The 24,631-nt window shown below is 39.6% G+C and overlaps 1 protein-coding gene across 2 annotated transcripts; it reads left to right on the top strand.

Annotated features, from left to right (window-relative positions):
• The first annotated feature begins 415 nt into the window (after positions 1 to 415).
• slc7a14a (solute carrier family 7 member 14a) lies at positions 416 to 23,767 on the top strand. 2 transcript variants are annotated; one of them, XM_088432938.1, is made up of 13 exons: positions 416 to 701; positions 5,157 to 5,234; positions 10,376 to 10,426; positions 10,499 to 10,625; positions 15,193 to 15,629; positions 15,985 to 16,221; positions 16,481 to 16,698; positions 16,861 to 17,007; positions 17,887 to 18,095; positions 18,813 to 18,960; positions 19,550 to 20,039; positions 20,106 to 20,342; positions 21,092 to 23,767. In XM_088432938.1, the coding sequence occupies exons 5-13, from the start codon at positions 15,323 to 15,325 to the stop codon at positions 21,361 to 21,363; spliced, it is 2,265 nt and encodes a 754-aa protein (XP_088289064.1). In that variant the 5' UTR covers positions 416 to 701; positions 5,157 to 5,234; positions 10,376 to 10,426; positions 10,499 to 10,625; positions 15,193 to 15,322; the 3' UTR covers positions 21,364 to 23,767. The 2 variants fall into 2 exon arrangements, with proteins under 2 accessions (XP_088289064.1, XP_088289065.1); XM_088432939.1 differs by lacking the exons at positions 416 to 701; positions 5,157 to 5,234 and having other exon boundaries at positions 9,717 to 10,426.
• The last annotated feature ends 864 nt before the right edge of the window (positions 23,768 to 24,631 follow it).

Below are 24,631 nucleotides of genomic sequence, written 5' to 3'. Positions count from 1 at the left end.
CAGCAAATTAGCACTCGCAAAATGGTTTCCAAATGGGGGTCCTTAAATGGATTTCAGAGTGTACTGTGTGAGTTTACCCAGGTATCAGCAAATCAAATTTAATGCTTGTTAATGCAGGAACGAGAAGTGTGTGTTTAAATTTTCAAATTAAGAGCAAAGTGATTAGAACACAAAGTCACCATTTGCTAAAATGTTCCACTCTTTTGCAGAGCGTCAACTTAAGTTTCCCTATGAACGAAAACAACGATAATAGCAAAATTAATTTCCCCTCATGCAATACCGCTTGAGGACAAACAGAAGTCAGGGAACGCAAAGACCAAAGAGAAGAAAAGAAGAAAGAGCAATAAAGCCGGAGCTTTCCAAAAATAGCAAATCAAAGAGGAGTTTGTGAAGTTAAGCAGAGTTTCGTGGGCACTCGGCCACAGTGGCTATCCGCGCCGGGACCGGAGAGCGTCTGGACAAGAGGAAGCGTCGAGCCGGCCGCGTCCCGCCCGGGTCCGAGTCACCTTGAGGATCCGGGGAGAACGGAGCGAGACGACGGGGGCCCCGACGGGAACCATGCGGTCCAAGGTTTACGCTTCCAAGGGCGATGACGACGACCGCGGTTCCAGCTCGGTGGTCGGCCGTGACACGGCGCGACCCGGCGGTTGGTTCCGTCTACGGGGCCGTTGGCCATAGGATCGACGGGAAGTACAAATCAGGTGAGCCGCCCGCGACAAAGTACAAAAGGATCAAAAAGTTGGAAAAAAATACAAGAGTGATTTTTCACAGCTAATCGGCGTTAACGTTGAAAGGTCAATTAAATTTGATTTGAGATATCATTGCTTCCATCTTAGTAGTTCAAAGACAAAATGCTATGTGTATACACACACACATATATATATATATATATATATATATATATATGCATATATGTGTGTGTATTTACACACACATATATATATATATGTATATATATACACACACACAGCATATATATATATATATATATATATATATATATATATATATATATATATATAAAACGCAAAATGCATATATGAGTGTGTATTTACACATATATATAAATAATATATACTATATAAAACTAAATGCATATACTGTATGTGTGTGTATTTACACACACACACACACACACACACAAATATATATATATATATATATATATATATATATATATATATATATAAAACGCAAAATGCATATATGAGTGTGTATTTACACATATATATAAATAATATATACTATATAAAACTAAATGCATATACTGTATGTGTGTGTATTTACACACACACACACACACACAAATATATATATATATATATATATATATATATATAAAACGCAAAATGCATATATGAGTGTGTATTTACACATATATAGAAATATACTATATAAAACTAAATGCATATACTGTATGTGTGTGTATTTACACACACACACACACACACACACACACACACATATATATATATATATATATATATATATATATATATGGAGCCTTATTTTACTAGTTTTTTTTCAATTTGTATGTTAAAAACTACCACAGATGATTCTTCAAATATTGAATTATTCTGGTTGATTCATTAATTAATATCTAAAACCGCGGCCTAATTTCAATTTCTTTATTCAAAAATTGCACTTTTTTTCCCTTCAAATTGACATTGTATGGTTTGTAAATTGTTGGAAAATGGGTAGTATATTTTTTTTCCCCGCCCAAAAAAAATGCTTATAATTATTTGATTTTGTTTCAAGACAATGCTAATCAGTCTAGGCCTAAAAAAAAATCTCACAATAAAAACTGCAGAAGAAATTCTGAGCCCGTTGGGCAGTTTTCGCTCCCTAAATAAATATTTCTCCAAAATAACCGATTAATTTGATTGCTGATTAGTTATGGATGAATCCTTTCATATTACCAGTAAACTAGTTTCCAAAATCCCCCTATATACCCACATTTGAACATGGTGACCTTTTGACCTTTGAAAACATCTCGAATGTCCTTTCGGGTTGCGGCGCTTTGGTGCGAGTGGGCGGGTGAAAATGTTTTCGGTGCGCCCGTGTGTTTGAAGATGCGGGACGACTCGGGAGCGGCTATGAAAACAGCGTGGGCCGGGATCCGCTCCGGGGGAAGTCTGGGATTGGCTCGGCTCTCCGCGGGAGGGGGGGGGGGGGGGGGGGGGGGGGGGGGGGGGCGTGGGAGGGGGGCGGGGCTTGTTATTTTGAACTCATTTCGACCTCCTTTTGAGTGCCACTTAACCCTTTTGCAATCTTTTCTCCGATCCTTTGATCTTCACATTAAGGCATTGAAAGAAGACAATAGGGAGCTGAAATTTCACCCAGATGTCAAAAATTCAATATGGGGTGACCGCTTTGCTAGCACGATAGCGGAAGTGAATGACTGTGAAAAGGATCAAAATACGGCCTTGCACATTTTTTTTCCCGCTATTCAAAACTCAACCGGCGTTCACATCTGGACAACATCTGTCCCGCTGACATGTCCGTTTGTCTCCAAGCTCCCGCGTTTTATGAAGTCCAAATATTGACCCACTTGTAATAAAGTCGGGGCTTGTTTTCGCCCTATTTATTGCTTTTATTAACGTCGTTTAGCGGCAGCCATTTTCTTTAGCCAAACATTTTGAAAAAAAACGATTGTTTACATCAGGAAGTTATGTTGGATGTCCCACGTTCGAATGGAAGACATGTTTTTCACTACTGTACATCCGCACGCACGACGGTGGTCTTGTTTCTCTTGGCCCGCCGTCTGTTTTGCCGCTCCCCATCCCTCCCGCTTCAAACGACCATCAAAGGCGTGCGCTTGTTTTCAAATCCAGACAAATTTGTTTCAACGCACTCATGTCAACCCGTCTCGCTAACGTACTCTTCGAAAACCTAATTTTGGTTTATCAAATCATTATTAAAACATTTCCTTGCGCTCCCTGCAATAAACGCAAAGACTTGTCACGTTATGTTCGTCTTTGCGTTGATTTCCTACTGCGTGAGCAGTCATTGAACGCACCACCAGGCAGTTGTGCGGGTAATGCCTCGAGCCAGGACGCTACGTTTTAGCTAATAAATAAAATGCAATAATTTCGCAGCAAGAAAAACACACACACACAAAAAAAACACAAACTTAATTTAGCCAATATTCAGGTTTTGGTATTCAATTCATTTTTTTTTAAATTGATCAAAGCCTGAATGAATTTATTATTACTTAATGGAAAGGTTTGATATTCAACTGATATTTTAATTAATCGAAGCCTCAATACTAACATTTTTTAATTAAGATCGTTTTATTCTTCTGTGTATTTTGGCCCAAATAAAATTCGTATGTCTTAAGAAATTGAGTAGACAATTCACAAAAACATTCAAAACTAAACAAACAGAATGAGTATTTCCAATCATGTTTGAGACGTCCTACAGTATGAGTCGCCATTAAACGCACCGCCAGTCATTGCGCAAGAGATGACGGAAACGTAAACATTTAAACTGTAAATTTAGACGTCATCTTTACGAATTTGCGATTTGAACCCCGATTATTCTCGTGCGCAATTTCCGAGGCTCAATGCTACCGCATTAACAACTTTGCTATGGTTTGCTGTGGTAAGTTTTTTTTTTTTTTCCCAATATTTGGACTCCGTGTGGCTCAATATGATTAGCAAAGTCACCGCAATGAGGGTCATAAACGTTCTAATAATAGCTCCGCTTGAGCTTTGTCAAACATCCGCTGACTAATTACTAAGGTGCGCCGTGTCCACTGGAGCAGAGGACACCTCGGCGTCCTTCATCCTGCACACTTTGCTGCGCAGGAAGTCAACACAAATTTTATCTTTCTTATTACTATTGTGTTCGTGGGATATGAATTAATCCGCAAAATTTATTATGTGGCCATGGCCATCCAGTATTTAACAGCAAATGTTCATATTTGGGACTTTACTGCCATTTCCCCATAGAGACACAATTTAGTCAGCTACAATATATTTATTGGGTATTAAATCATTCCCTCCCAAAGACGTAGTTTGACGTATCAAGAGTCTTAGTTAGTCAATCGCAGTTACTTCATTCATTCATTTATGCTGTAAATTGTTGGTATTTAATAAGTTAAGCACTTATTTTTTCGACCCTTCTTAAATTAGTACCTAAGAGTTTTTAAATGCGTATTTAACGAGTTAAGTGTATATCAAAATGTGGTAAACTCAAAATTTTGGTTTTAACGGGGCTAATTTTGATACTTATGACTTAACTGTAATTTTTTTTTATTTTTCCAAGGTCACATTTTAGTCGTGTTGATTTTTGTAATAGAAAGTACCATTTTAACTCTTTTTCTTGAATTAATAAAGCAATATATTTTGCTTGCAATTTGATTAAAAAATGTAAGTGTAATATGTAATTGAATCCTAATTTCGTTCCTTTAAGCTCTTTATGCGTTTTGGCATTGATCTAAACAGCCTTTTTATATAATCAAGAGGTATTTTCTCCCATTTTTCTAACAGTACTTTCCACAAATCGTTATTCTTAAATTCTGATTGAAAAGTTTGCCTGACATCTGGTTGTTTTGTTAACATTCCCTTTAGCGCAACTCCATCCAGTGGACACATAACGCAAAGCTGCAGCTTCTGTTCTATGCGCCTTATAATGCGCTGCACCCTATTTTTGAAGTCGGTTTTAAAATAGTCCCTCCAATATGTAAATCAATCCACTCACAAAAAAGCGTTACTTGATTTGAAAGTGTATTTTGATCACATTTTAGTTTAAAAAAAAAAAACAGTCGAGTCTGTGAACTAAGACTCTCGATGGCCAAAGGCGATCCGCGTCATCTGACTCCACTTTGCGTCCACTGATTTGATCTCGGGCTGGATGACTCACGCACACGCACACACGGGTGACCCATCAGACACTTCCTGTTAGCTCGACCTCATGTTGGGACATGCTAATCACTTCCTCCTGCGTAATCCAATCGCTTGCTTGGATTACCGTCCTTGATTAGATTTGTAAAAACACAATTGCCCCCGCGCTCGGTTATCGAAAGGTCATAAACGTGAGCTGAAGGTTTTATTTATTGATGAAAATGTCTTAATGATTGTGGAGAAAATAGTGTGAACGCAGTGCAACTAGGAATTATTCACATCACTTCTTTTATGTTTTTGTTGTTACAGACTTATGTCAAAGACAAGAACAGTTCTTTTTTCCAGTCAAATTAAGAGCAAATTAGTTGGAACATGAACCACCAATTGGTAAGTTGTGTTAAAGTGTTTTTAATTTTCCACTCGGACACAAGAGCACATCATGAAAGTCTGCTGAAAGTTTTGTTTTTCTGCCACTGTATAAAAACAAAAAAAAAAAAAAGAAAAAGAAAACCAAATTCTTAAAAATATCATGGCAAAAATACAGTTTTGTGGCTACAGTGCAATTAGAATTTATTCTTCAATTTTGCCCTATATTTTTATTACAGCCTTAATTCACAAACAAGAACAGTTCATTTTTGTTTTCTAATTAAGAGAAAATGAATTGGAACATGAATCAACTTATTGCTAGGTCGTATTATCGTGACCTAAATTTTCAGTGACACAATGGCACATCATGAAAGGGTGCTGTGTGTTTTTTTTTTTTTTTTGTGCCAATTTAAGTTTGGAAATGTATCAGAAATCAAGCATTTGTGAAGAAAATGAAGTGTTGTGAATGCAGTGCATCTGAGGTGTATTCACATCACTTTGTTTCTTCCACATCTTGTTGTTAAAGGTCAACCTTTTCACCTTCCCAATAAAAATGTGCACATTTTTTCATTTAATGTATCCGAAAGTTAACATTTGTGAAGAAAATGAAGTGCTGTGAGTGCAGTGCATCGGAGGTGTATTCACATCACTTCACTTCCTCCACATCTTGTCTTTTTTTCTCTTTCTCAAAACTATACAGTACATACAACACCAAACAAAATCTCCTAATTATTATTATTATTAATGAACAGGCAAAAATAAAGTGTGTGAATATATTCACATTACTTTTTCCACATCTTGTGTTACAGCCCTATTTTTTCACTTCCACAATAAATACATGCACATTTATTTTTAAACTTTTGCAAATGTATTGTAAACCAAACAATTGTAAAGAAAATGAAGTGTTGTGAATACAGTGCATTTGAGGTGTATTCACATCACTTCACTTCTTCCACATCTTGTGTTCCAGCCCTACTTTTTCACTTTCAAAATGAATAATGCACATTTGTTAAAATTTTGTATATGTATCAGAAACCAAACAATTGTGAAGAAAATGAAGTGTTGTAAATACAGTGCATCTAAGGTGTATTCACATCGCTTCACTTCTTCCACATCTTGTCATTACAGCTCTACTTTTTCACTTTCAAAATGAGTAATGCACATTTGTTATTGAATTTTTGTATATGTATCGGAAACCAAACAATTGTGAAGAAAATGAAGTGTTGTGAATACAGTGAATCCGAGGTATATTCACATCGCTTCACTTCTCCACATCTTGTTGTTTACAGCCTTAATCCAAGCAGTCTTGTTTTTCATCTCTAAAGTTTTTTTTCCAAACGTAGAAAAACAATGTTCAAAATTATACACTTAGCAATGAAAATGTGCATTTTTTTTCCCGATTCATTTTTGCAAATGTATAAAAAGAATCTTGAAAAATGAGGCAAAAATTACATGTGTAAATGTATTTATCTTTTGAATTTGATGACTACAAACCCGACTCTCAAATTACGCAGAGCATCCTCTATTTACAACGTGTAAAAAGACATCCTTTTAAGATTTGTGACAATTCATTAGCCCATCTGTGGCAGTTCCCAATATAGGCTAGCATTATGATTTTGTAAAGCTCATCATCCTAAAAAAAACAGAATGCAGTTTCTTATGCAGGAAGTGATAAAAAGTTGTTCCTTGAAGAGCTTTTGTTGTGAATCAATCACGTTGATGCCTGACCCAATATTTGGGTCAATTTAAGCGGTTATTATTTTTTTTATTACTTTAGTTTATAATTCTTTGTTAGTTTGTTTTGCACAGAACAACTTTGAACTTGATTATTTCGTAGTCATTAAATAATCTTTAGTCTAAAACAACCCCCAAAACTGTGCCAACCGACCCAAATATTGGGTAGTCCTTATTTGACCTATTATTGGGTTATTATTGACCCAACAATGTTTGTTTGAAATCAACCGCATTTTTGTGTGTTTTCTTGCACAAAACTACCCGAAAAATGTCGACAATGTCAAACACTGGGTTACTTTTGATCCAAATGTTTTTAAAGTAAAGCGTATTTGATATCTGGAGGCATCAATTCATGCAATTGGGAAATGGGAAAAAAAAAAAAAAATCTTTCCAATAACATCATTGGAAAAAGTCATTGAAAATCTCCGGCAGCTGCAGCTAGCTTTCCAAACAAATCTGGCTTTGGTCATTGTGTCATTGTGTGTGTGTGTGTGTGTGTCGCCGCGGTTGCCGCGAGCCATCCCATAATGCTCTGCAGGTGTTCATTTGACGGAGGCGGTCGTTAGCCGTACCTCGGGCTATGAAGGTACACAAACAAAACAAAGGTATTAATGTCAGTGTGTGTAGATTATATTGGACACACACACACGCACACGCAAAGAGCTACGGCTACGGTTCATCCCCCTGCGAAGGGTCAGCGATGCCCGGCGGCCCGGTGACCACATCAGACAGCATTGCATTATGGGTAGTGGCAGTCAGGTCGCCCAGCTGTCTCTCGCTACTCGTCACGCTCAAAGCGTCACGCCATAGCGAGCCAGCATGCTATGTCTTGTGTTTTTCTGAGATGGATTTTTGAGTTATATTTTTATGTTAATGAATTGATTTTTTTTTGTTTTGTTTTACCGGGAGTTTTCTCTATTTGATAACATTTTTTTGTTCATTTATTGATTTATTTTTGTGTTTTTCTGCGACCTTTTCAACATATTTTTTTTTATTTTCACTAATTTTTTTTGTTAATTTATTAAATCTATTTTCTGTATTTTTCTGAGGGTTTTCTGAAATATTTACTAATATTATTATGTTAGCTTATTGATTTGTTTTTGTATTTTCCGGAGATGTTACCCCCATTTTTTTTTTTTTTTTTTTTTACTCATATTTCCTTGATAATGTATTTCTTTGTTTTTGTGTTTTTTTTCTGCGGATTTTTCTTAAGTATTTATATTGATTTGTTTTTGTATTTTCCGGAGATGTTACCCCCATTTTTTTTTTTTTTTTTTACTCATATTTCCTTGATAATGTATTTCTTTGTTTTTGTGTTTTTTTTCTGCGGATTTTTCTTAAGTATTTACTAATATTTTTACGTTAATTTATTGATCTGTTTTTGTGTTTTTTTCTGGGGATTTTTCTTAAGTATTTACTAATATTTTTACGTTAATTTATTGATCTGTTTTTGTGTTTTTTTCTGGAGATTTTTCTTAAGTATTTACTAATATTTTTATGTTCATTTATTGATCTGTTTTTGTGTTTTTTCTGGAGATTTTTCTTAAGTATTTACTAATATTTTTACGTTAATTTATTGATCTGTTTTGTGTTTTTTTTTCTGGGAATTTTTCCACTATTTACAAATGTTACGTTTATTGTTTTATTCTTGTGCTTTCCGTGAGATTTCCTTAATGATTTTTTTCAATATTTTTTTCTGTTAGGGAAGTCAAACAAACAAAGTAATTTTTTGTTGATTGGCAATACTTTATTTTGAATAATAACTGAGCGCTATTATTCCTTCGATTTTCCTACTAAATTCTTCCGCTTGCATTCTCGGCCATTTCGGCGCGAATATTTTCTCCGACAAAGCTTCCTGTCATAATTTAGTAGCATTTACTTTCACTTAATAATGAATGTCCGTCTGGTTTTAATTGGCGATCGTAACGGATGGAAGCGATGAATATTTGACGAGAGAGAAAAGCCTCGGAGGACTCCTCCCAATGAACGTCCGTTAAACATCAATCAAGCCCCGCCCCCTCACTCTCCACCCACTTTCCCGTGACCTTTCGCAGCCGCTCGTCAGGTTACTTGTTGCCATGGCTACTTGTATCGATCGCCGGCACCCTTCAAAACGTCAATTGTAAAATGGCCTCTACCGTGATGTGGTATGCTTTGGATGATTGCTGTCCCTTTCCTTCAGCGTACTTGGGTGCTGAGTCACTGATTTGTTGTTGCCACCTGTGTCACGATGACGCAGCTACTTTTCAAGTCTTTGAACTACCTTCGTTTTTTGATGTTTATATTTTTCATATTTTGTGTGAATTTTTAGTATATTTTCATATCGTATAAATATGTACTTCTTTTTTTTGCTGACTTAATTGCTTACATTTTTAAAATGTATTCATTGGCTTATTTGAATAACTATATAATATACTATGTCTTTATTTTTAACACATTTGCCGAAATTATTCCTATATATTTTTGTATTCATTTATATGTTTATTATGTTTGTTATGTTTATGCTATTGATTATGTAAGTATGTGTTTATCCATGTCTTTTTTCATTTATATATAGTTATATTTAGGTTTAATTTAATTCCATTTTTTATTTACTTATTCTTAGTCATTTATGTATTTGATTACGTATTTATTTACATTTTTTAAGTTTCACGTATTTATGATTTTTTTAATACATTTTTTTGTATATTTTCCTATTTCCTGTTACAATTTTACTTTTACTTTATTTTGTTTGACTTTATTCATTTTTTATTTACTGTATTTACTTTCCTAGTTTATTTTATTTTATTATTTTTATTTTTTAATTCATATTTGTTTATTACTCATTACTTTTAGTTTTTCTTCATTTTATTTGACTTTATTCATTTGTTTTTATTGATATATATTCCTAACTGATTTATTTTATGATGATTTATTATTTCATTGTTTTTTTTTGCTTTTACTTTTAATTCTTTATTTTATTCGACTATATTAATTTGTTTTTATTTCATTCTGCAGACGCCTACCCAAAAAACAATTTTTATGTTTATATTTGATTTTAATTGAGGAGCTTGCACTGCCCGATCCGTACCTGCCCCGCAATTGGTCGATTTCTACCCTTCGCCCGCGCCCCTCCCTTGCGTAAAGTTTTTCCCCGCCCACTCAATTCATCCTTCTTGTCAATCCGCTCCCCGGCAAAAAATCGGCTACCAAATCAAACCCCGTGGGCGCACGTAAATGCGTTTGCGGGGAGGCACAAGACGTCTCATATCCGCTGTATTAGACGGAGGAAAAAAAAAAAAAAATCAACGCGCGCATGCACGCAGGGACGCGCACGCGCGCGGCTTGGTGAATGATTTAAAGCTTTTTGCATCATCGTCCCCTCCCTCCCTCCCTCCTTCCCTCCCGCCCTCACACTCCTCCTCCCATCCTCTCTCCTCGTCCTCCAGCCCGGAGATGCTGCTGCTGATGCGGCCGTCGTTCGGAGCAGCCATGCCGCAGTGAGTCCTCCGCCTTGCCTTCCCGCTCTCCTCCCGGCATCTTTGACTTTTTTTTTTTTTTTTTTTTTAAAGCCTCCTCCCTCCTCGTTGCGCCTGGGCGGGAACGGGCTCAAGGTGACGCTGCGGCGGGCGCGTCGTCGTCGTCATCGTCACCATCATCCTCGGCGCCTCGCCTTGATCGGACGTCGGGGTGCGACGGGTGAGTCCCATCCAAGCCGCTTCCACATCTTTCCGCACTCGTCTAGCTAGCATAAACACGTGATGTGGTGTGTCACGGCGCACAAGTGGGCTAATCCCTCGTGGCATGGCCACAACCCCCCCCCCCCCCCCCTCCCCCCCACCCTTCTAGTCTCTGTCGCTCTCTGGCCTTCTAGACATCTAACACCCCCCCTCGAAACCCCCCAAATGCCACAGGTGCTTCATTAACCCCTTGCGCGTTATTTTGTCCGATCCATCGATTTATTTATTTTTTTTCCGGTATTTCACATCAAAAGGAAAGCATGGAAAGAAGGCGCTAGGGAGCTGAAATTTCACCCAGATGGTGACAACATGGCAAGTTCAACATGCCACGACGGAGTAGTTATCACGCTAGCAGGAGTGTGGCTAAAATAGTGCCAGAACGATGTGGAAGAAAATGAGCCAAAAATGGGCAAAATAACACATTAGAGTTCAACTAAATTAAAAATTAAAAAATTAAAATAGGTGGCATTGTGGCTTATTGAATTTAAAACGATCTGGGTAAAGAAAAACAACAACCCATATTGGCTCAATAAGGACTAACCCAAACTTTGGGTTATTTCGCAGTTGAGATAAACTCAGTAGATTGATTAAAAAAGTTGGGTTACATTACATGACTAATTTTTTTTTTGACCAAAACTGTTTTTAAAATGTATCAACATTTGTTGGAAAAAAAACTCATCAGCTAATTGGTGGGTAAAAATGCCATTTTTTTTTTAACCCACACTGGGTTATTAAATTGGGTGGAAAAAGTCCCATTTTTACCCAATCTGTTTCATTCTGACAATAGGTAGGTAAAAAAATAACCCTTTTTTTTCTTTTACATAATTTGGACAAATGTGTTTTGGTAATGTGTGTGTGCATGTGTGTGTATTTTTTAAAAGCTACATTCTACACACAGTTGGGTCGAAAATAACCCAAATGATGAAACACTTTTTTTTGTTGTTGTTTTCAACGTCACATTTGATGATGAGGAAGTAAAAAACAAATATGTGACGGAGTGGAAACCGAGGATTACGTAACAGACAGATTTAGAAACGGCATGTGTGTGCACACACACACACACACACACACACACACACACACTCTGAGTCCCTGAAGACACCTTCACGTCAGAGGGCACTTGCTGGTGTATATAGCCTAGCTTGCTAACGTAGCAGTGCACATTTCACACTAGTGTATTTGATCAAATAATAATCGAAAAAAATTTCTTCCACCATTTTATGTCCAGCACAAATAGATGCCTCATTTTTTCCTATTAAAAAAAAAAGAATAAAAACAAGTGTGTAGGACTTAACCACTGATGCCATTCTGGTCTTTGTTGCTAACCAAAACAGCAGCCCTCATATTAAAAGTTCTTTGGATCAGAGTTCAAATTGAGAATCTGAAAGCCAAATCAGTATTTCGAATTAAAGCTTCAAGCCCGGATTAAGGTTTTTAATAACATGGTTTTGGTTTCTGATTGGGCATGACCGATTAATCGGTCGGTTGAATAATCGGTCGATTAGGACCCAAAATTGACCAGCCAGTTTGTAACACAAGCACACATGACAAGAATTGATATATTTATAACAATTCATTTGAATAATTCTGTGAACCTTTTTTCAAATACAATATAATTTTTAATTTTATAATATAAAATATATTTTTAATTTTCCTCTAATTTTTACCAATGCTCATCCGTATCAAACTTTCCGAAATAAAGGTCTACATAATTTTGAAAAGTCAACACAATAACCCAATTTAGCAACGAGTTGCTCCATGCTCCAATTAATTTGCTCTTTATTTGAAAAGAAAACCTGCCGTTCCCGTCACATCCAACGACATTTATCTATGGCTGCAGGAAGCCCGTTAAAATCTGACCTACCCTCCCTGGAGTAGCCACACCTTTCTATTCATGAATCTCCGCCCCTTTGTCTGCCTTTAGCTAGCAATGACGTCAGCTAAAGGCTAATGACATCCACTTCATGCACACACACACATATCCACGTGTGTGTGTGTGTGTTTGAACAATCCTACGTGGGCCAAACAAGGCAAGACAAAGCGCCCATCTGCTTCGGGTTTTGCCAAGAGCAAAGATAAAGGTTGGCCTTGCTTTGCAGCCGCCATTAGCGTCTATCCAAAAGGTAAACAAAAGTCTTGTTTACAACAAGCAAGGTTAAAAAAAATAAATAAATACTGCCACTCTCCACTCTGTAATATGTCCACATATGCATTTGGGACATTTGACTTTTATTATGCTACGCTCTAAAAACATTTGGGTTAAAAATAACCAAATACCGGAACAGAAAAGAGGTCAGTTTGACCCAATTATGTTTTGTACATATTTTGTACATGTTTGTCCATTTTTGTGTGTGTTTTTTTTTTTTTCAAAAGACCCATTTAAATTTTGGTTTTGAAACCCAACTATTGTTAAAAAAAAACACTTAGAGATTAAAAAAACAAAACAAAACAAGGACTGACCTAGCCTTTGGATCAAAAATAACCCAAATATGGATCATAAATTTGGCTCAATTGAAGTTGATTGTCATGTACAAAACAATCCATTTTTTGGATTGTTTTAAGTACAAATCGACTTCTTAAACATTTGTTGTCAAAATAACCCAACTGTTTCAAACATAACCCAATTTATATTTGATTTGTTTTTTCTTTTACCAAACAGAGAAGCCAATCAAAGACGTTAAAGCTAATTTTTAAGCTAACTCATTCACCGCCAACGCCAGCTATATTAGTCAAAAATTCAGACATCTTTTTTTTCCTCTTTTATGCGTTGCTTTTTCTTTTCCAGCATGGATTATTTCCTGTAAATTGTGTTCCGGTCCTCAAAATTGACCTCAGGGGAACCCTCCATATTTGACTGCATTGAAAATCTCCTCCTGTGCTTGAAAATAAATGTTTTCGCGGCAGACAAATTGGCGCGCCTGAACGATAATAGCAATCGGCGGCAGAGTGTTTGATATGAGAGCCGAGCGCCTCCTCAGTGGAGTGTTTGCTCACCGAGCTGCCAGAGTGCAGCTTGGGTTGGAGTGGAGAGACCTGACCGCATGTGCAATTTGCTGCTAATACCCCAGCTGCGGAGTTGGGAGAAGAAGAAAAAAAAAAAAACAGCACTTGGGTTAACATGTACAAAAATACATTTATATCAAAACTTTCATCAATTAAAAAAAAAAAAGGTTGTGTGGGTTATTCATTTGTAGGTTCAATGAATGTCCCAAAATATTTCTTTGATCCGTTTGGCCCAATTTGAGTAATTTATGACCCAATTGTTTACTCTAAAAACAGTCGGGTCAAAACATGGGTGTAATAAATTGAAATAAAGAAAAAAACAAATGGGTAGTGTGGGTTATTTATTTATATTGATATTCAAAAAATATCCCAACATATTTCATTGGTCCTTTGTTAACCCAATTTGAGTTATTTTTGACCCAATTGTTGGTCCTTTGTTGACCAAATTTGAGTTGTTTTTGAACCAATTGTTCACTCCAAAGACAGTTCGGTCAAAACTTGGGTCTAAGAAGAACAAAAAGGGGTTGTGTGGGTTATTTGTGGGTTCAATAAATATCCCAACATATTTCTTTGGTCCGTTGTTGGCCTAATTTGAGTAATTTATGACCCAATTGTTTATTCTAAAAACAGTCGGGTCAAAACATGGGCGTAATAAATTGAAATAAACAAAAAAACAAATGGGTAGTGTGGGTTAGTTGTTTGTGGGCTCAATAAATATCCCAACATATTTCATTGGTCCTTTGTTAACCCAATTTGAGTTATTTTTGACCCAATTGTTGGTCCTTTGTTGACCAAATTTGAGGTATTTTTGAACCAATTGTTCACTCCAAAGACAGTTGGGTCAAAACTTGGGTCTAAGAAGAAAAAAAAGGGTTGTGTGGGTTATTTGTGGGTTCAATAAATATCCCAACATATTTCTTTGGTCCTTTGTTGACCCAATTTGAGTTATTTTTGACCCAATTGTTGGTCCTTTGTTGACCAAATTTGAGTTATTTTTGACTCAATTGTTCACTCCAAAGACAGTTGGGTCAAAACTTGGGTCTAATTAAAAAAGATAAATAAATACCCATTTGGGTTTTTCTAACCTAACGTTTCATAAAATTAACTGTTGGGTCTAAAAAGAAACTCACACTGGGTCAAAAATAGACCAAAACAGAATTTTGGGTTATTTGTTAAACTCACAAATGAATAACCCATACAATAACCCAATTTGTGATTTTGAACTTTTTTTTTTTTTTTTTTTTTAATTGTGGGTTGTTATTTTGATCCATCTTTTTGGGTTGCATAAATGACCTTTTGACCCAACTGTTTTTAGATTGAAAAAAAAAACATGTTGGCTATTTATTCGACTCTATAAATGACTCCAGAAATCAGTTTATTTGGGTTATTTTCGACCCAACTGTTTTCAGTTGCTTTAAAAATTCAAATTGGGTTAAAACAGGACTTTGGACCACTTTTGGGTTATATTTGATCAGTCCATTTGAATGCAAAAAATATATCTATTTTTTTTGTTTTTTGTTTAGGTAATTTCTCACCATGTGGGCACCAAAACTCCGGTGAACCAAAACCAGATCGTGATCTCATCTTGAGAAAAAGGTCCCTCCACATCCAAGCGTCAGAGAAAAAAATCCTTCCGGGACCAGAACCTTCGCCATGAGCCGCCTGGCAGCCAAGCTGGATCCCCGGCGGGTCCAGTGGGGCGCCGTGTGGCACACCTTTACCTCACGGGTCCTCAGAACCAAACCGGTGGAGTCCATGCTGGACTCTGCCATGTCGGGCACGGGCCCGCACGGGACCCGACTGGCCCGCGTGCTGTCCACCGTGGACCTGGTGTCGCTGGGCGTGGGCAGCTGCGTCGGCACCGGCATGTACGTGGTGTCGGGCCTGGTGGCCAAAGAGATGGCGGGACCCGGCGTCATCGTGTCCTTCATCATCGCCGCCGTGGCCTCCATTTTGTCAGGTGGCCGCAAAGTTTTCGTGCGAAACTTTCGGAGCGGGGCCATGAAATGTCAATTTTGAAAAATGCCCCAAGTGTGTCAATATGCGTATCGAATTCAAAAATATCCAAAAATATGCACTTTGATATGCGTCTGACCTCACATGGTGGCGCTATGAGTCAAAATGAGTCAAGCTAACGGAGATTAGCACAAATCAGCAATAGTTATATACCGTCGAACTGCTAATTTATTAAAGCATGTATTAGAAATATAGAAATGTTTTTTAAACCGCTGTTCATTTGTCGTAAAATTCGTTAACTGAATCTCGGTGAGTGGGCGGAGTTTCCGCCTAACCCGCAACTCTAACCCATGTGGCAGGAGTGTGTTACGCCGAATTCGGCGTGCGCGTGCCAAAAACCACCGGCTCGGCCTACACCTACAGCTACGTGACGGTGGGCGAGTGCGTGGCCTTCTTCATCGGCTGGAACCTCATCCTGGAGTACCTGATCGGCACGGCGGCCGGCGCCTCGGCCCTCAGCAGCATGGCCGACTCGCTGGCCAACCACAGCATCAGCGCCTTCATGACCGCGCACGTTGGAACGCTCAACGGCTTTGGTGAGTATATCTACAGATACTCATGTGACGGCCACGGAAAACAAATGCAATTATCAAAAAACGGCTACAGATGGAATCTAAACAACACAAATACAGCCAAGCCCCGAGGGTCATGACAGTTTTTTTTGGTTGCAAAGTGGGGAAAATACCATAAAGAGGGAATGAAAAAAAGTCAGTATTCCACATCGCGACATGAAAATAACGTAAGCCAGGGACGCTGTAACACGGGGGTCCACTGCATTTGTGTTTTTGCGATCAGGTAAAGGCGAACAGTCGTATCCTGACTTGCTAGCGCTGTTAATCGCTCTGCTGGTGACTGTGATCGTGGCGCTGGGGGTGAAGAACTCAGTGGGCTTCAACAACGTGCTGAACGTCATCAACCTGCTGGTGTGGATCTTCTTGATGGTGGCCGGGCTGTTTTTCGTCAACGGGGACAACTGGGACCACGGCAGATTTCTGCCCTTTGGCTGGTCGGGGGTATGTCAAAAGTCAACGTTTTTTCCCCCCATTTTTTCAAAGCAATTCTTACGGTGCGTAGTAAAAGTTTTAAAAGCAATACTACCGTTTAAACGAATCCTGGGCGTCTATAGCCGTCAGCGGCATTGAACGAGTTGCATTTTTCACGGTGCTTTTTCGCAGGTGATGCAAGGCGCCGCCACGTGCTTCTACGCCTTCATCGGCTTCGACATCATCGCCACCACGGGAGAGGAAGCCAAAAGTCCCAACACGTCCATCCCGTACGCCATCACCGCATCGCTGGTCACGTGTCTCACGGCGTACGTGTCGGTAGGTTGCCGTGGAAACCGAGCACCTACAGCCTACCCTTTACGACTGTCTGCGGCTTACTTTGTGATTCTGACACGTCGGATAACGGTTGCCAAGGGCAACGGCAGCCTCTGAAGGAGACAGAGGCATTTCACTTCTCTGCTTCCAGAGCAATGTTTAGATACTCTAATATATATATGTATATATATATATATATATATATATATATATATATATATATATATATATATATATGAACCCAATTACAGGTTACTTAAATCAATCACACAGATATAACCCAATTTTATGGGTCGGTTTAGTGAATCACATAGCAACACTTGCAAATAGTTGGGTTATTTTTCAAATAATAATTTACAAAAAAGCAAAACAAAAACATTTGGTTCATAAATAACGCAGTCATAGGGCAAAAAAAGAACTGACCCAATAGTTGGGTGAATTTGACCCAACTTTCTGTGGTTTTATGCAAAACAACATTTTTTAGGTTGCCTTGTAGGCTATAAAATGAACCAGAAAGTTGGGTCATTTTGAACCAAATTTGGGGTATAAGTAACCCAATCATGGTTAAAAAAAGATCGGCCCAATAGTTGGGTGAATATGACCTAACTTTCAGAAATGTGGGTCTCATTTGAATACACTTTTGGGTCAAAAAAACAAACAAAAAACAAATTAAAAACGGACTGACCCAATAGTTGGGTCAATTGGACACAACATTTTATGTTTTTTTTACACACAGCCACCCATTTTTTTTTATATTGTCTTGTACAAAACAACTCAGAAAGTTGGGTCACCTTGACCCAAGTTTCAGGTAGAAAATAACCCAATCTTGGGTCAAAAAGGACATTCTATTTGAGCCAGTTTGGGTCGTGGTTTTTCCGGCAGGTGTCGGTCATCCTGACGCTGATGGTCCCCTACGACCAGATCGACGGCGACGCCCCCCTGATGGAGATGTTCGCCACTCACGGCTGCATGTTCGCCAAGTACGTGGTGGCGGTCGGCTCCATCGCCGGGCTGACGGTGTCGCTGTTGGGCTCGCTCTTCCCCATGCCCAGGGTCATCTACGCCATGGCGGGCGACGGCCTGCTCTTCAAGTCAGTCCCAGTCTTTTTATTTCAGAATATATAAGTATCAGTAACTGGTATCGGCATCAGACAATATTGAAGATGAGTATTTGTACTGATAAAAGTCTAAACAAAAGTGGAATCAAACATCCATAAAAATATTATTTGTATCAAAATTACTAGTGGTATTGATAATTGGTATCTGTGACTACTCAAGAATTTGAGCGCAAATGTCTGTAGATGCCACAAGGTAGCATCAAAGCACTACTTTTGTTTAAATGTAGCACCATGACTCATTTTAACAAAGTTTCTGAGCAGCAAGAGTATACAATAGGGCATTTTCTCTAAATGAAGCTCCTCAGTTGACGTCAACCTATTTCCTCGGCACCAAGATGCCACAGGATTAGACCAAAGCTCTACTTTTGTCTAAATGAAGCACCATAATTCACTTTAACATAGTTTCTCGGCAGCAAGAGTCTACAAGATTGCATTTTGTGTCTATGAAGCTCCTCAATTGACTTCAACTTAGTTCCTTGGCAACAAAATTCCACAGGATTGTACCGAAGCTCTACTTTTGTCTAAATGGAGCACTATAACTCACTTTAACATAGTTTCTGGGCAGCAATATTCTACAAGATTGCTTTTAGTCGAAATGAAGCTCCTCAACTGGCTTTACTGGCTTTGCACCAAGATGCCACAGGATTGCACCAAAGCTCTACTTTTGTCTAAGCGCGCGATATCTCTCAGGTTCTTGGCCCACGTGTCTTCGTACACCGAGACCCCAGCCGTTGCGTGCGTGGTGTCGGGCTTCCTGGCTGCCCTTTTGTCCCTGCTGGTCAGCCTCAGGGACCTCATCGAGATGATGTCCATCGGCACGCTGCTGGCCTACACGCTGGTGAGTACAAAAATTTTGTGTTTATAAAATCGATCCATCATATTTTATTCAGCAACTCCAAAAGATAGATCATGTAACATCATTGGCTATAACAAATGCAGCAGAATTTGCAAAGGAGTCACTGCAATGCAATTTTACCAGGGAGTTGCTTCATGTTTCCATTCATTTGCTTTTAATTTGAAAATGTACCGTTCTGGCGATGAAAGGGAATCAATTCTGATTATTTGCAATGCAGTCGCCGTAACACAATTGAGCAAGAATTTGCCTCATGTTCCATTTAACGTGCACTTAATTTGAAAATGTACCCTTCTGTTATTAAAAAGCAACACTTTTGAATTGTTTGCAAGGAGGCACTATAACACAAATGAGCAAGAAGTTGCTCCATGTGCCAATTAATATGCTCTTAATTTGAAAATTTGCCGTTTTGGTCTTGAAAAGCAATATTTTAACACAGTTTACCAATAAGTTGCTCCATGTTCCAGTTAGTTTGCTCTTAATTTGAAAATGTAAAAACCTACATTCTTTTGAAGCACTGAGCGCTGTGTGTGCATTTGGCCTTTTCCCTCCGCCAAAACGACGCTGCCGTCAGGTGAGCCTGTGCGTGCTGCTGCTGCGTTACCAGCCCGAAGGCGACATCCACGGCTTCGTCAACTTCCTGTCGGAGGAGCAGAAGGCCAAGAGGAAGGAAGGCGTCCTGGCCGAGTGCGAAAAGGACGCCCGCTCGCCCGGCCTCGACGACGCCGGCGAGGAGAGCACCAACACGTGCGGCGCCAAGAACCTGCCGTCCCTGGGCGACAACGAGATGCTGATCGGCAAGGCCGACAAGAACGCCTACGCCGCCGGGCACCCCAACTACGGCACGGTGGACATGGGCAGCGGCATCGAGGCCGAGGGCTCGGAGAGCGGCCCCGCCCGACGCCTCAAGAAACTGCTGGGGCCCCGCTACTACACCCTGAGGATCCGACTGGGGCTCCCGGGGAAGATGGACCGGCCCACCGCCGCCACGGGCAGGACGGTCACCGTCTGCGTGCTGCTGCTCTTCCTCTTCATGTTCGCGTTCTGCTCCTTCATCATATTTGGTAAGGCGGGACCTTCCCCAACGCCCGTTCCGACGGGACCAAGGGCAAAGAGCAAATGTTTTCCAGGCGCCGGCAGCATCGGCCAGGCTCGCTGGTGGGCTCTGCTCCTGCTGGTCTCGCTGGCGGCCGTCCTGGCCCTGCTGGTGGTCGTCATCCTGCGGCAGCCCGAGAACCCCAAGCGCCTGCCTTACATGGCGCCCTGCGTGCCCTTCGTGCCCGCCTCCGCCATGCTGGTCAACATCTACCTCATGCTCAAACTCTCCGCCATCACCTGGATACGATTCTCCGTATGGTGTCTCGTAGGTCAGTATCATATAAACGTATATTTATCTTATGTATCATATCTTACATATTTTTTTTTTCTTATATATCATGCGTCAAATACACTTTAACAACAGTTGAATCAAAACTGACCCGGTCATGGGTCAAATGAAGACCAAGTCGGGTCAGTTTCACCCAACTTCCTGGATTGCTCTGTTAAAAAAAAAAAAGATAGTTTTCGCTTGTGATTTCATAAAAACGTAACCCAGAAAATTGGGTTAGGTTTGGTTCTTTTCCGACCCATAATTGTCTTATTTTAATACCCGGCAGTGCACCACAGAACATTTTTAACCTGTGAATAGCCCAACAGTTTTTTGAGGTGTGTTTTAAAAAAATATTTGGGTTGTAGGATAACCCAATTTGGTTGATCTACAATTTCATAGATTCAAATTCTGCTGTTTCTTATTTTAGCCCAACTCCCTGGAAACAACCCAACTTTTGGGTTATGATGTGAAACGCAACCCAAGAAATTGTGTCCATTGGCTTTAAAATAATCTTCCTGGATTATTCTGTATACTTATTAATAATTGGCTTTTCTTTGCTCCGCTTGGTTTGAAAATGACATCAATGAGTCGAGGGACACACCCAACATTTGGGGGTATTTCTTTAACCCAAGCGTGGGGGCGGAATGAAAAAAAACAAAAGTTGGCCCGACGCCATTTCGATCCGATCCGGGTGGCTTTTTCTACGCGGCGCGTTTTGACGCAATGTTTGGGCCCCTCCCCCCGCAGGCGTGCTGATCTACTTCGGCTACGGCATGTGGAACAGCACCTTGGAGGTGACGGCCCGGGAAAAGGAGGCGCACGCGTCCACCTACCGGCGCTACGACCAAGGCGTGGACGAGGGCTTCTGCGGATTCGACGACGACTTCTACCCGCCGCCGGCGCCGGAGGAGGAGCCCGTTTCGGGCAGGGCCCCCCAGGCCCAACCCGAGAGCGACGGGACGCCCGTCCGCGGGCCCGCCGCCGCCGCCCGGCCGGAGGAGGACCCCTCGGATTTCTGACGGGCGGACCCGCCTTCCCCCGACGCCCCTCCCCCTCCCCTCCCCCCCTCCCTGATGCAACGCTGCAAATCTGACCAACGTCTCGGGTTCCCGACGTCCGAACCGGAGCCGGGCAAACTTTACAATCGCGCGGCATTTGAATGCACCGTGGTTTGCTGTCCGATACCAGCGAGAATGATACTTGCTTTCATTTTTTTTTTTTTTAGCATGAAATGCACTTAAATAAAATGGCTACAAATAACCTCTGAGAAATATCCTATGATAAATTCAATACAAAAATGAGTATATGCATTAATAAATGCTAGTGTATTTTGCAAAGATTGCACAAGGGTCCAAAATAGTACGAGCACAACGTCGATATCAATTTTAAAACACAAACATCCGGACCCCATTACATCCAATCGCGGGCCGGAAACGGGCCGCCGGCCATATGTTTGTCACCCCTCTTTTAGTCACCTTCAGACTTTCCTAAATGGGATTATCAGCTTAAAGATTTCGGGATTTTTGACAATTCTTTGCGCGGTTTTGCCCGGTTCCAGTTGGGATCCTAAAGGAGCAAAAAAAAAAGGAAAGAAGAGCGGAAGCTTTGCTGTTTTCACACCATGTTCTCGCACTCACTTTGCTTGCGATAGTGCCTTGGTGTTCCGTGACCGGATCGTTTGTTTTTTTTTTGTTTGTTTTTGGCACGTTGAGTTCCCGGTTGTCCGTGTTTGTGGCGTTTGGCATGCGGCGCCGCGTTATCTGGGGAAATTGCTGTCATGGTTTATTTTTTGCCGTTTTTTGTTTTTTTTCGGGCGCATGCTTTTCGGTTCCTCTCTCGGATTTCTTTCTTGGGGATTTTTTATGTATCGACGTCGTCCGAAAGAGTTGTTTGTGTCCGTGCTGTCGCGAGGAAAACAAAAAAAGATATTTTAGAGGACAGAATGAAGTTAATAGTTTAATAATTTCACATTTTTTTTAAGTAGGGACTGACAGATTCATTGGCCAGCATTTTTTTTTTTTTTTTTTTTACCCTTGAGCACTACTTTGACCATTTTGGGTCATTTGCTTCCACATTATTTATTATACATTATATACTTTTTTTATTATATGTTTTATATGTTTAATATTTTAGTAGTGTTGAACTTTCACATGTCACCATCTGGGTGAAATTTCAGCTCCCCGCTGGTGGTCTTTCAATGCTTTTCCTGTGGAATGTCTTTGATGTAAAGATGGACCAAAATACTGCACGGGGTTGAAATTTTGACGCTTTAAAGCCTAAGATTATGAAATTAAATATCTCTCAAGTAATCGGCGAAAAATTTTGCTGATGTTTTGCTGATCTAAATTTTAAAAAATAAATAAATAAAACGGACAGGTTTTTAGAGGTGAGAAAATTGAGCAGTTTCTATCGCAACAATTTAAATTTTGCATTTTTTTTAGTCGTAATTGGCCTGATGATTGACATAATGTTAAAATTCAAATCCCGCCCAAAATCGGCAAAAATATTAGCGAAATTTTGTTGATAATCTGTTCTAAAGTTAAAAAACAGGATGGACAAAAAGTAGTAAATGGGGCGTTCCAAGAGCTACGAATTTAAAAAAAGAAATTCAGAACAAGATTTACACCTCAGGTTTTTAACGAACAAGAAAAGCACACACAAAAAAAAAATCAGAAATTTCAACATGTGGTCCCAATTCTAATGGGCCATATTTAGAAATATTTAGCGTAAATATGGACGTAGCCCCGTTCAATTCTCAGTTTATGGATTTGGAGAATGGACCTATTGAAGACGTGCAATTTTGATGTGGTTTTTTTTGGGAGGGGGGGTCCGGGGGGGTCCCTGCACCCGGTCCCGGCGCGCCTGTCTTTGCTGCGTCTGTTCCCCTTGAAGCCTTATTCGTCTAATGCACTCGAGGATGCCGCGCTAAGCCCCGCCTTACCTCCGCCCGCGTCACGACATCCAAGCCCCGCCCACTTCCACGATCCCACCGGACCCAGACGGACCGGCGCGCCCAAAGGCCAAAATCACGTCGACATTTTCAAGCGTGGCCGAGCCCAAGATGGCCGATTGTTAAAAAAAACAAAAAAAAAATTGTGTGCGTGTCGAGTGTCAAGCATGCTAACCTTGCACGAGATTTTCACTGCATGTGCTGGTAACAACGGAAACAGAAAAGCGTTTTACATCCGCCGCGCTCGGCACATTTGGAAAATTTATCGGAAATTGCGGCGTTCGCGCGCCGTTTGGCGCTCGGCTTTTTCACAGATTTTCCCGCCAAAAACGACGACGTTCAGACTCCTCCCCTCACCTTTGTTCTAATTTAGCATTTTCTTTCAAATTTCTTGAAAGAAAATGGACATTTTCTGTTTTCCAAGAATCAGTACTCGCCCAACTTTCCATTTGAAGAATTAAAAAAAAAATAAATCAAACCACGCCCACTTCCTGCTTCCTATTCCCACCTTCTGAGCGCAAGTCGACCGTGTTTGGGCCGGGTTCCATTTCGAGTTATCCCAAGTAGCTGAGTTCATTCTGCCCTGCGTTAGAATTAGAAACAAAATAAATAATAGGATAAAGCGCATAAAGCAAAGTATTTTTCTACAGCGACTTTCTTTGACGCTGTTTATTTTTAACAACAGTGCAATGATAAACCTCATTTATACAATCTTACATATATATATATATATATATATATATATATATATATATATATATATATATATATATATATATATATATATATATATATATAAATAAAAATATCTAGCTAGGATAGAATACATGCAAAATGCAAAGAATATTTTAATACTATTCTACAAATCTTCAAATTTTTCCCGTATTTTGTCGTCCGTCACAAAGTATCCGATAAATATTCCGCTGTCGTTTCCTCTGCTCTCTTTTGTTTGCTATGATGTAAATTGTTTTATTTTTGAAACGGTTATGATTATTATTGATTTCTTCTGTGTGTGTTTGTGTGTGTGAGTTGTGTGTTTTTTCTGGAGTGAACTTTTTTCCTGCTGAGTTGTGCTGTTGATGTTTTCATGCAACAATAAAGTTATTTATTGCACATGCAAAAAAATAAAATGAGGTCATGTTTTTGATTGACACGAGAAAATCATTTCAAACTCTTCAAGTTTGAGGACTAACAAAAACCTCTGAAATAATTATAGCTTTTTTTAGGCTTTTTTTATTTTTTAAGACCATGTATAGTAGGGCTTTTTGCTCAAAAAATGACTCAAAAAATGCTTTTTATCTAAATAAAAAAAAACATGTATAGTAAGGCTTTTTTTT

Source organism: Hippichthys cyanospilos, chromosome 14, assembly GCF_059441005.1.
Source record: "Hippichthys cyanospilos isolate Australia breed blue-spotted pipefish chromosome 14, RoL_Hcya_1.0, whole genome shotgun sequence".
NCBI lineage: Eukaryota > Metazoa > Chordata > Actinopteri > Syngnathiformes > Syngnathidae > Hippichthys > Hippichthys cyanospilos.
This window is presented reverse-complemented; position numbering and strand designations above follow the sequence as displayed.

Coding starts and splice junctions, on each gene's coding strand:
- slc7a14a (XM_088432938.1), top strand. CDS start 15,323: ATGAGCCGCCTGGCAGCCAAGCTGGATCCCCGGCGGGTCCAGTGGGGC. Junction 16,699..16,860: donor TGCCCTTTGGCTGGTCGGGG/GTATGTCAAAAG, acceptor GCTTTTTCGCAG/GTGATGCAAGGCGCCGCCAC. Junction 18,961..19,549: donor CGCTGCTGGCCTACACGCTG/GTGAGTACAAAA, acceptor CGCTGCCGTCAG/GTGAGCCTGTGCGTGCTGCT.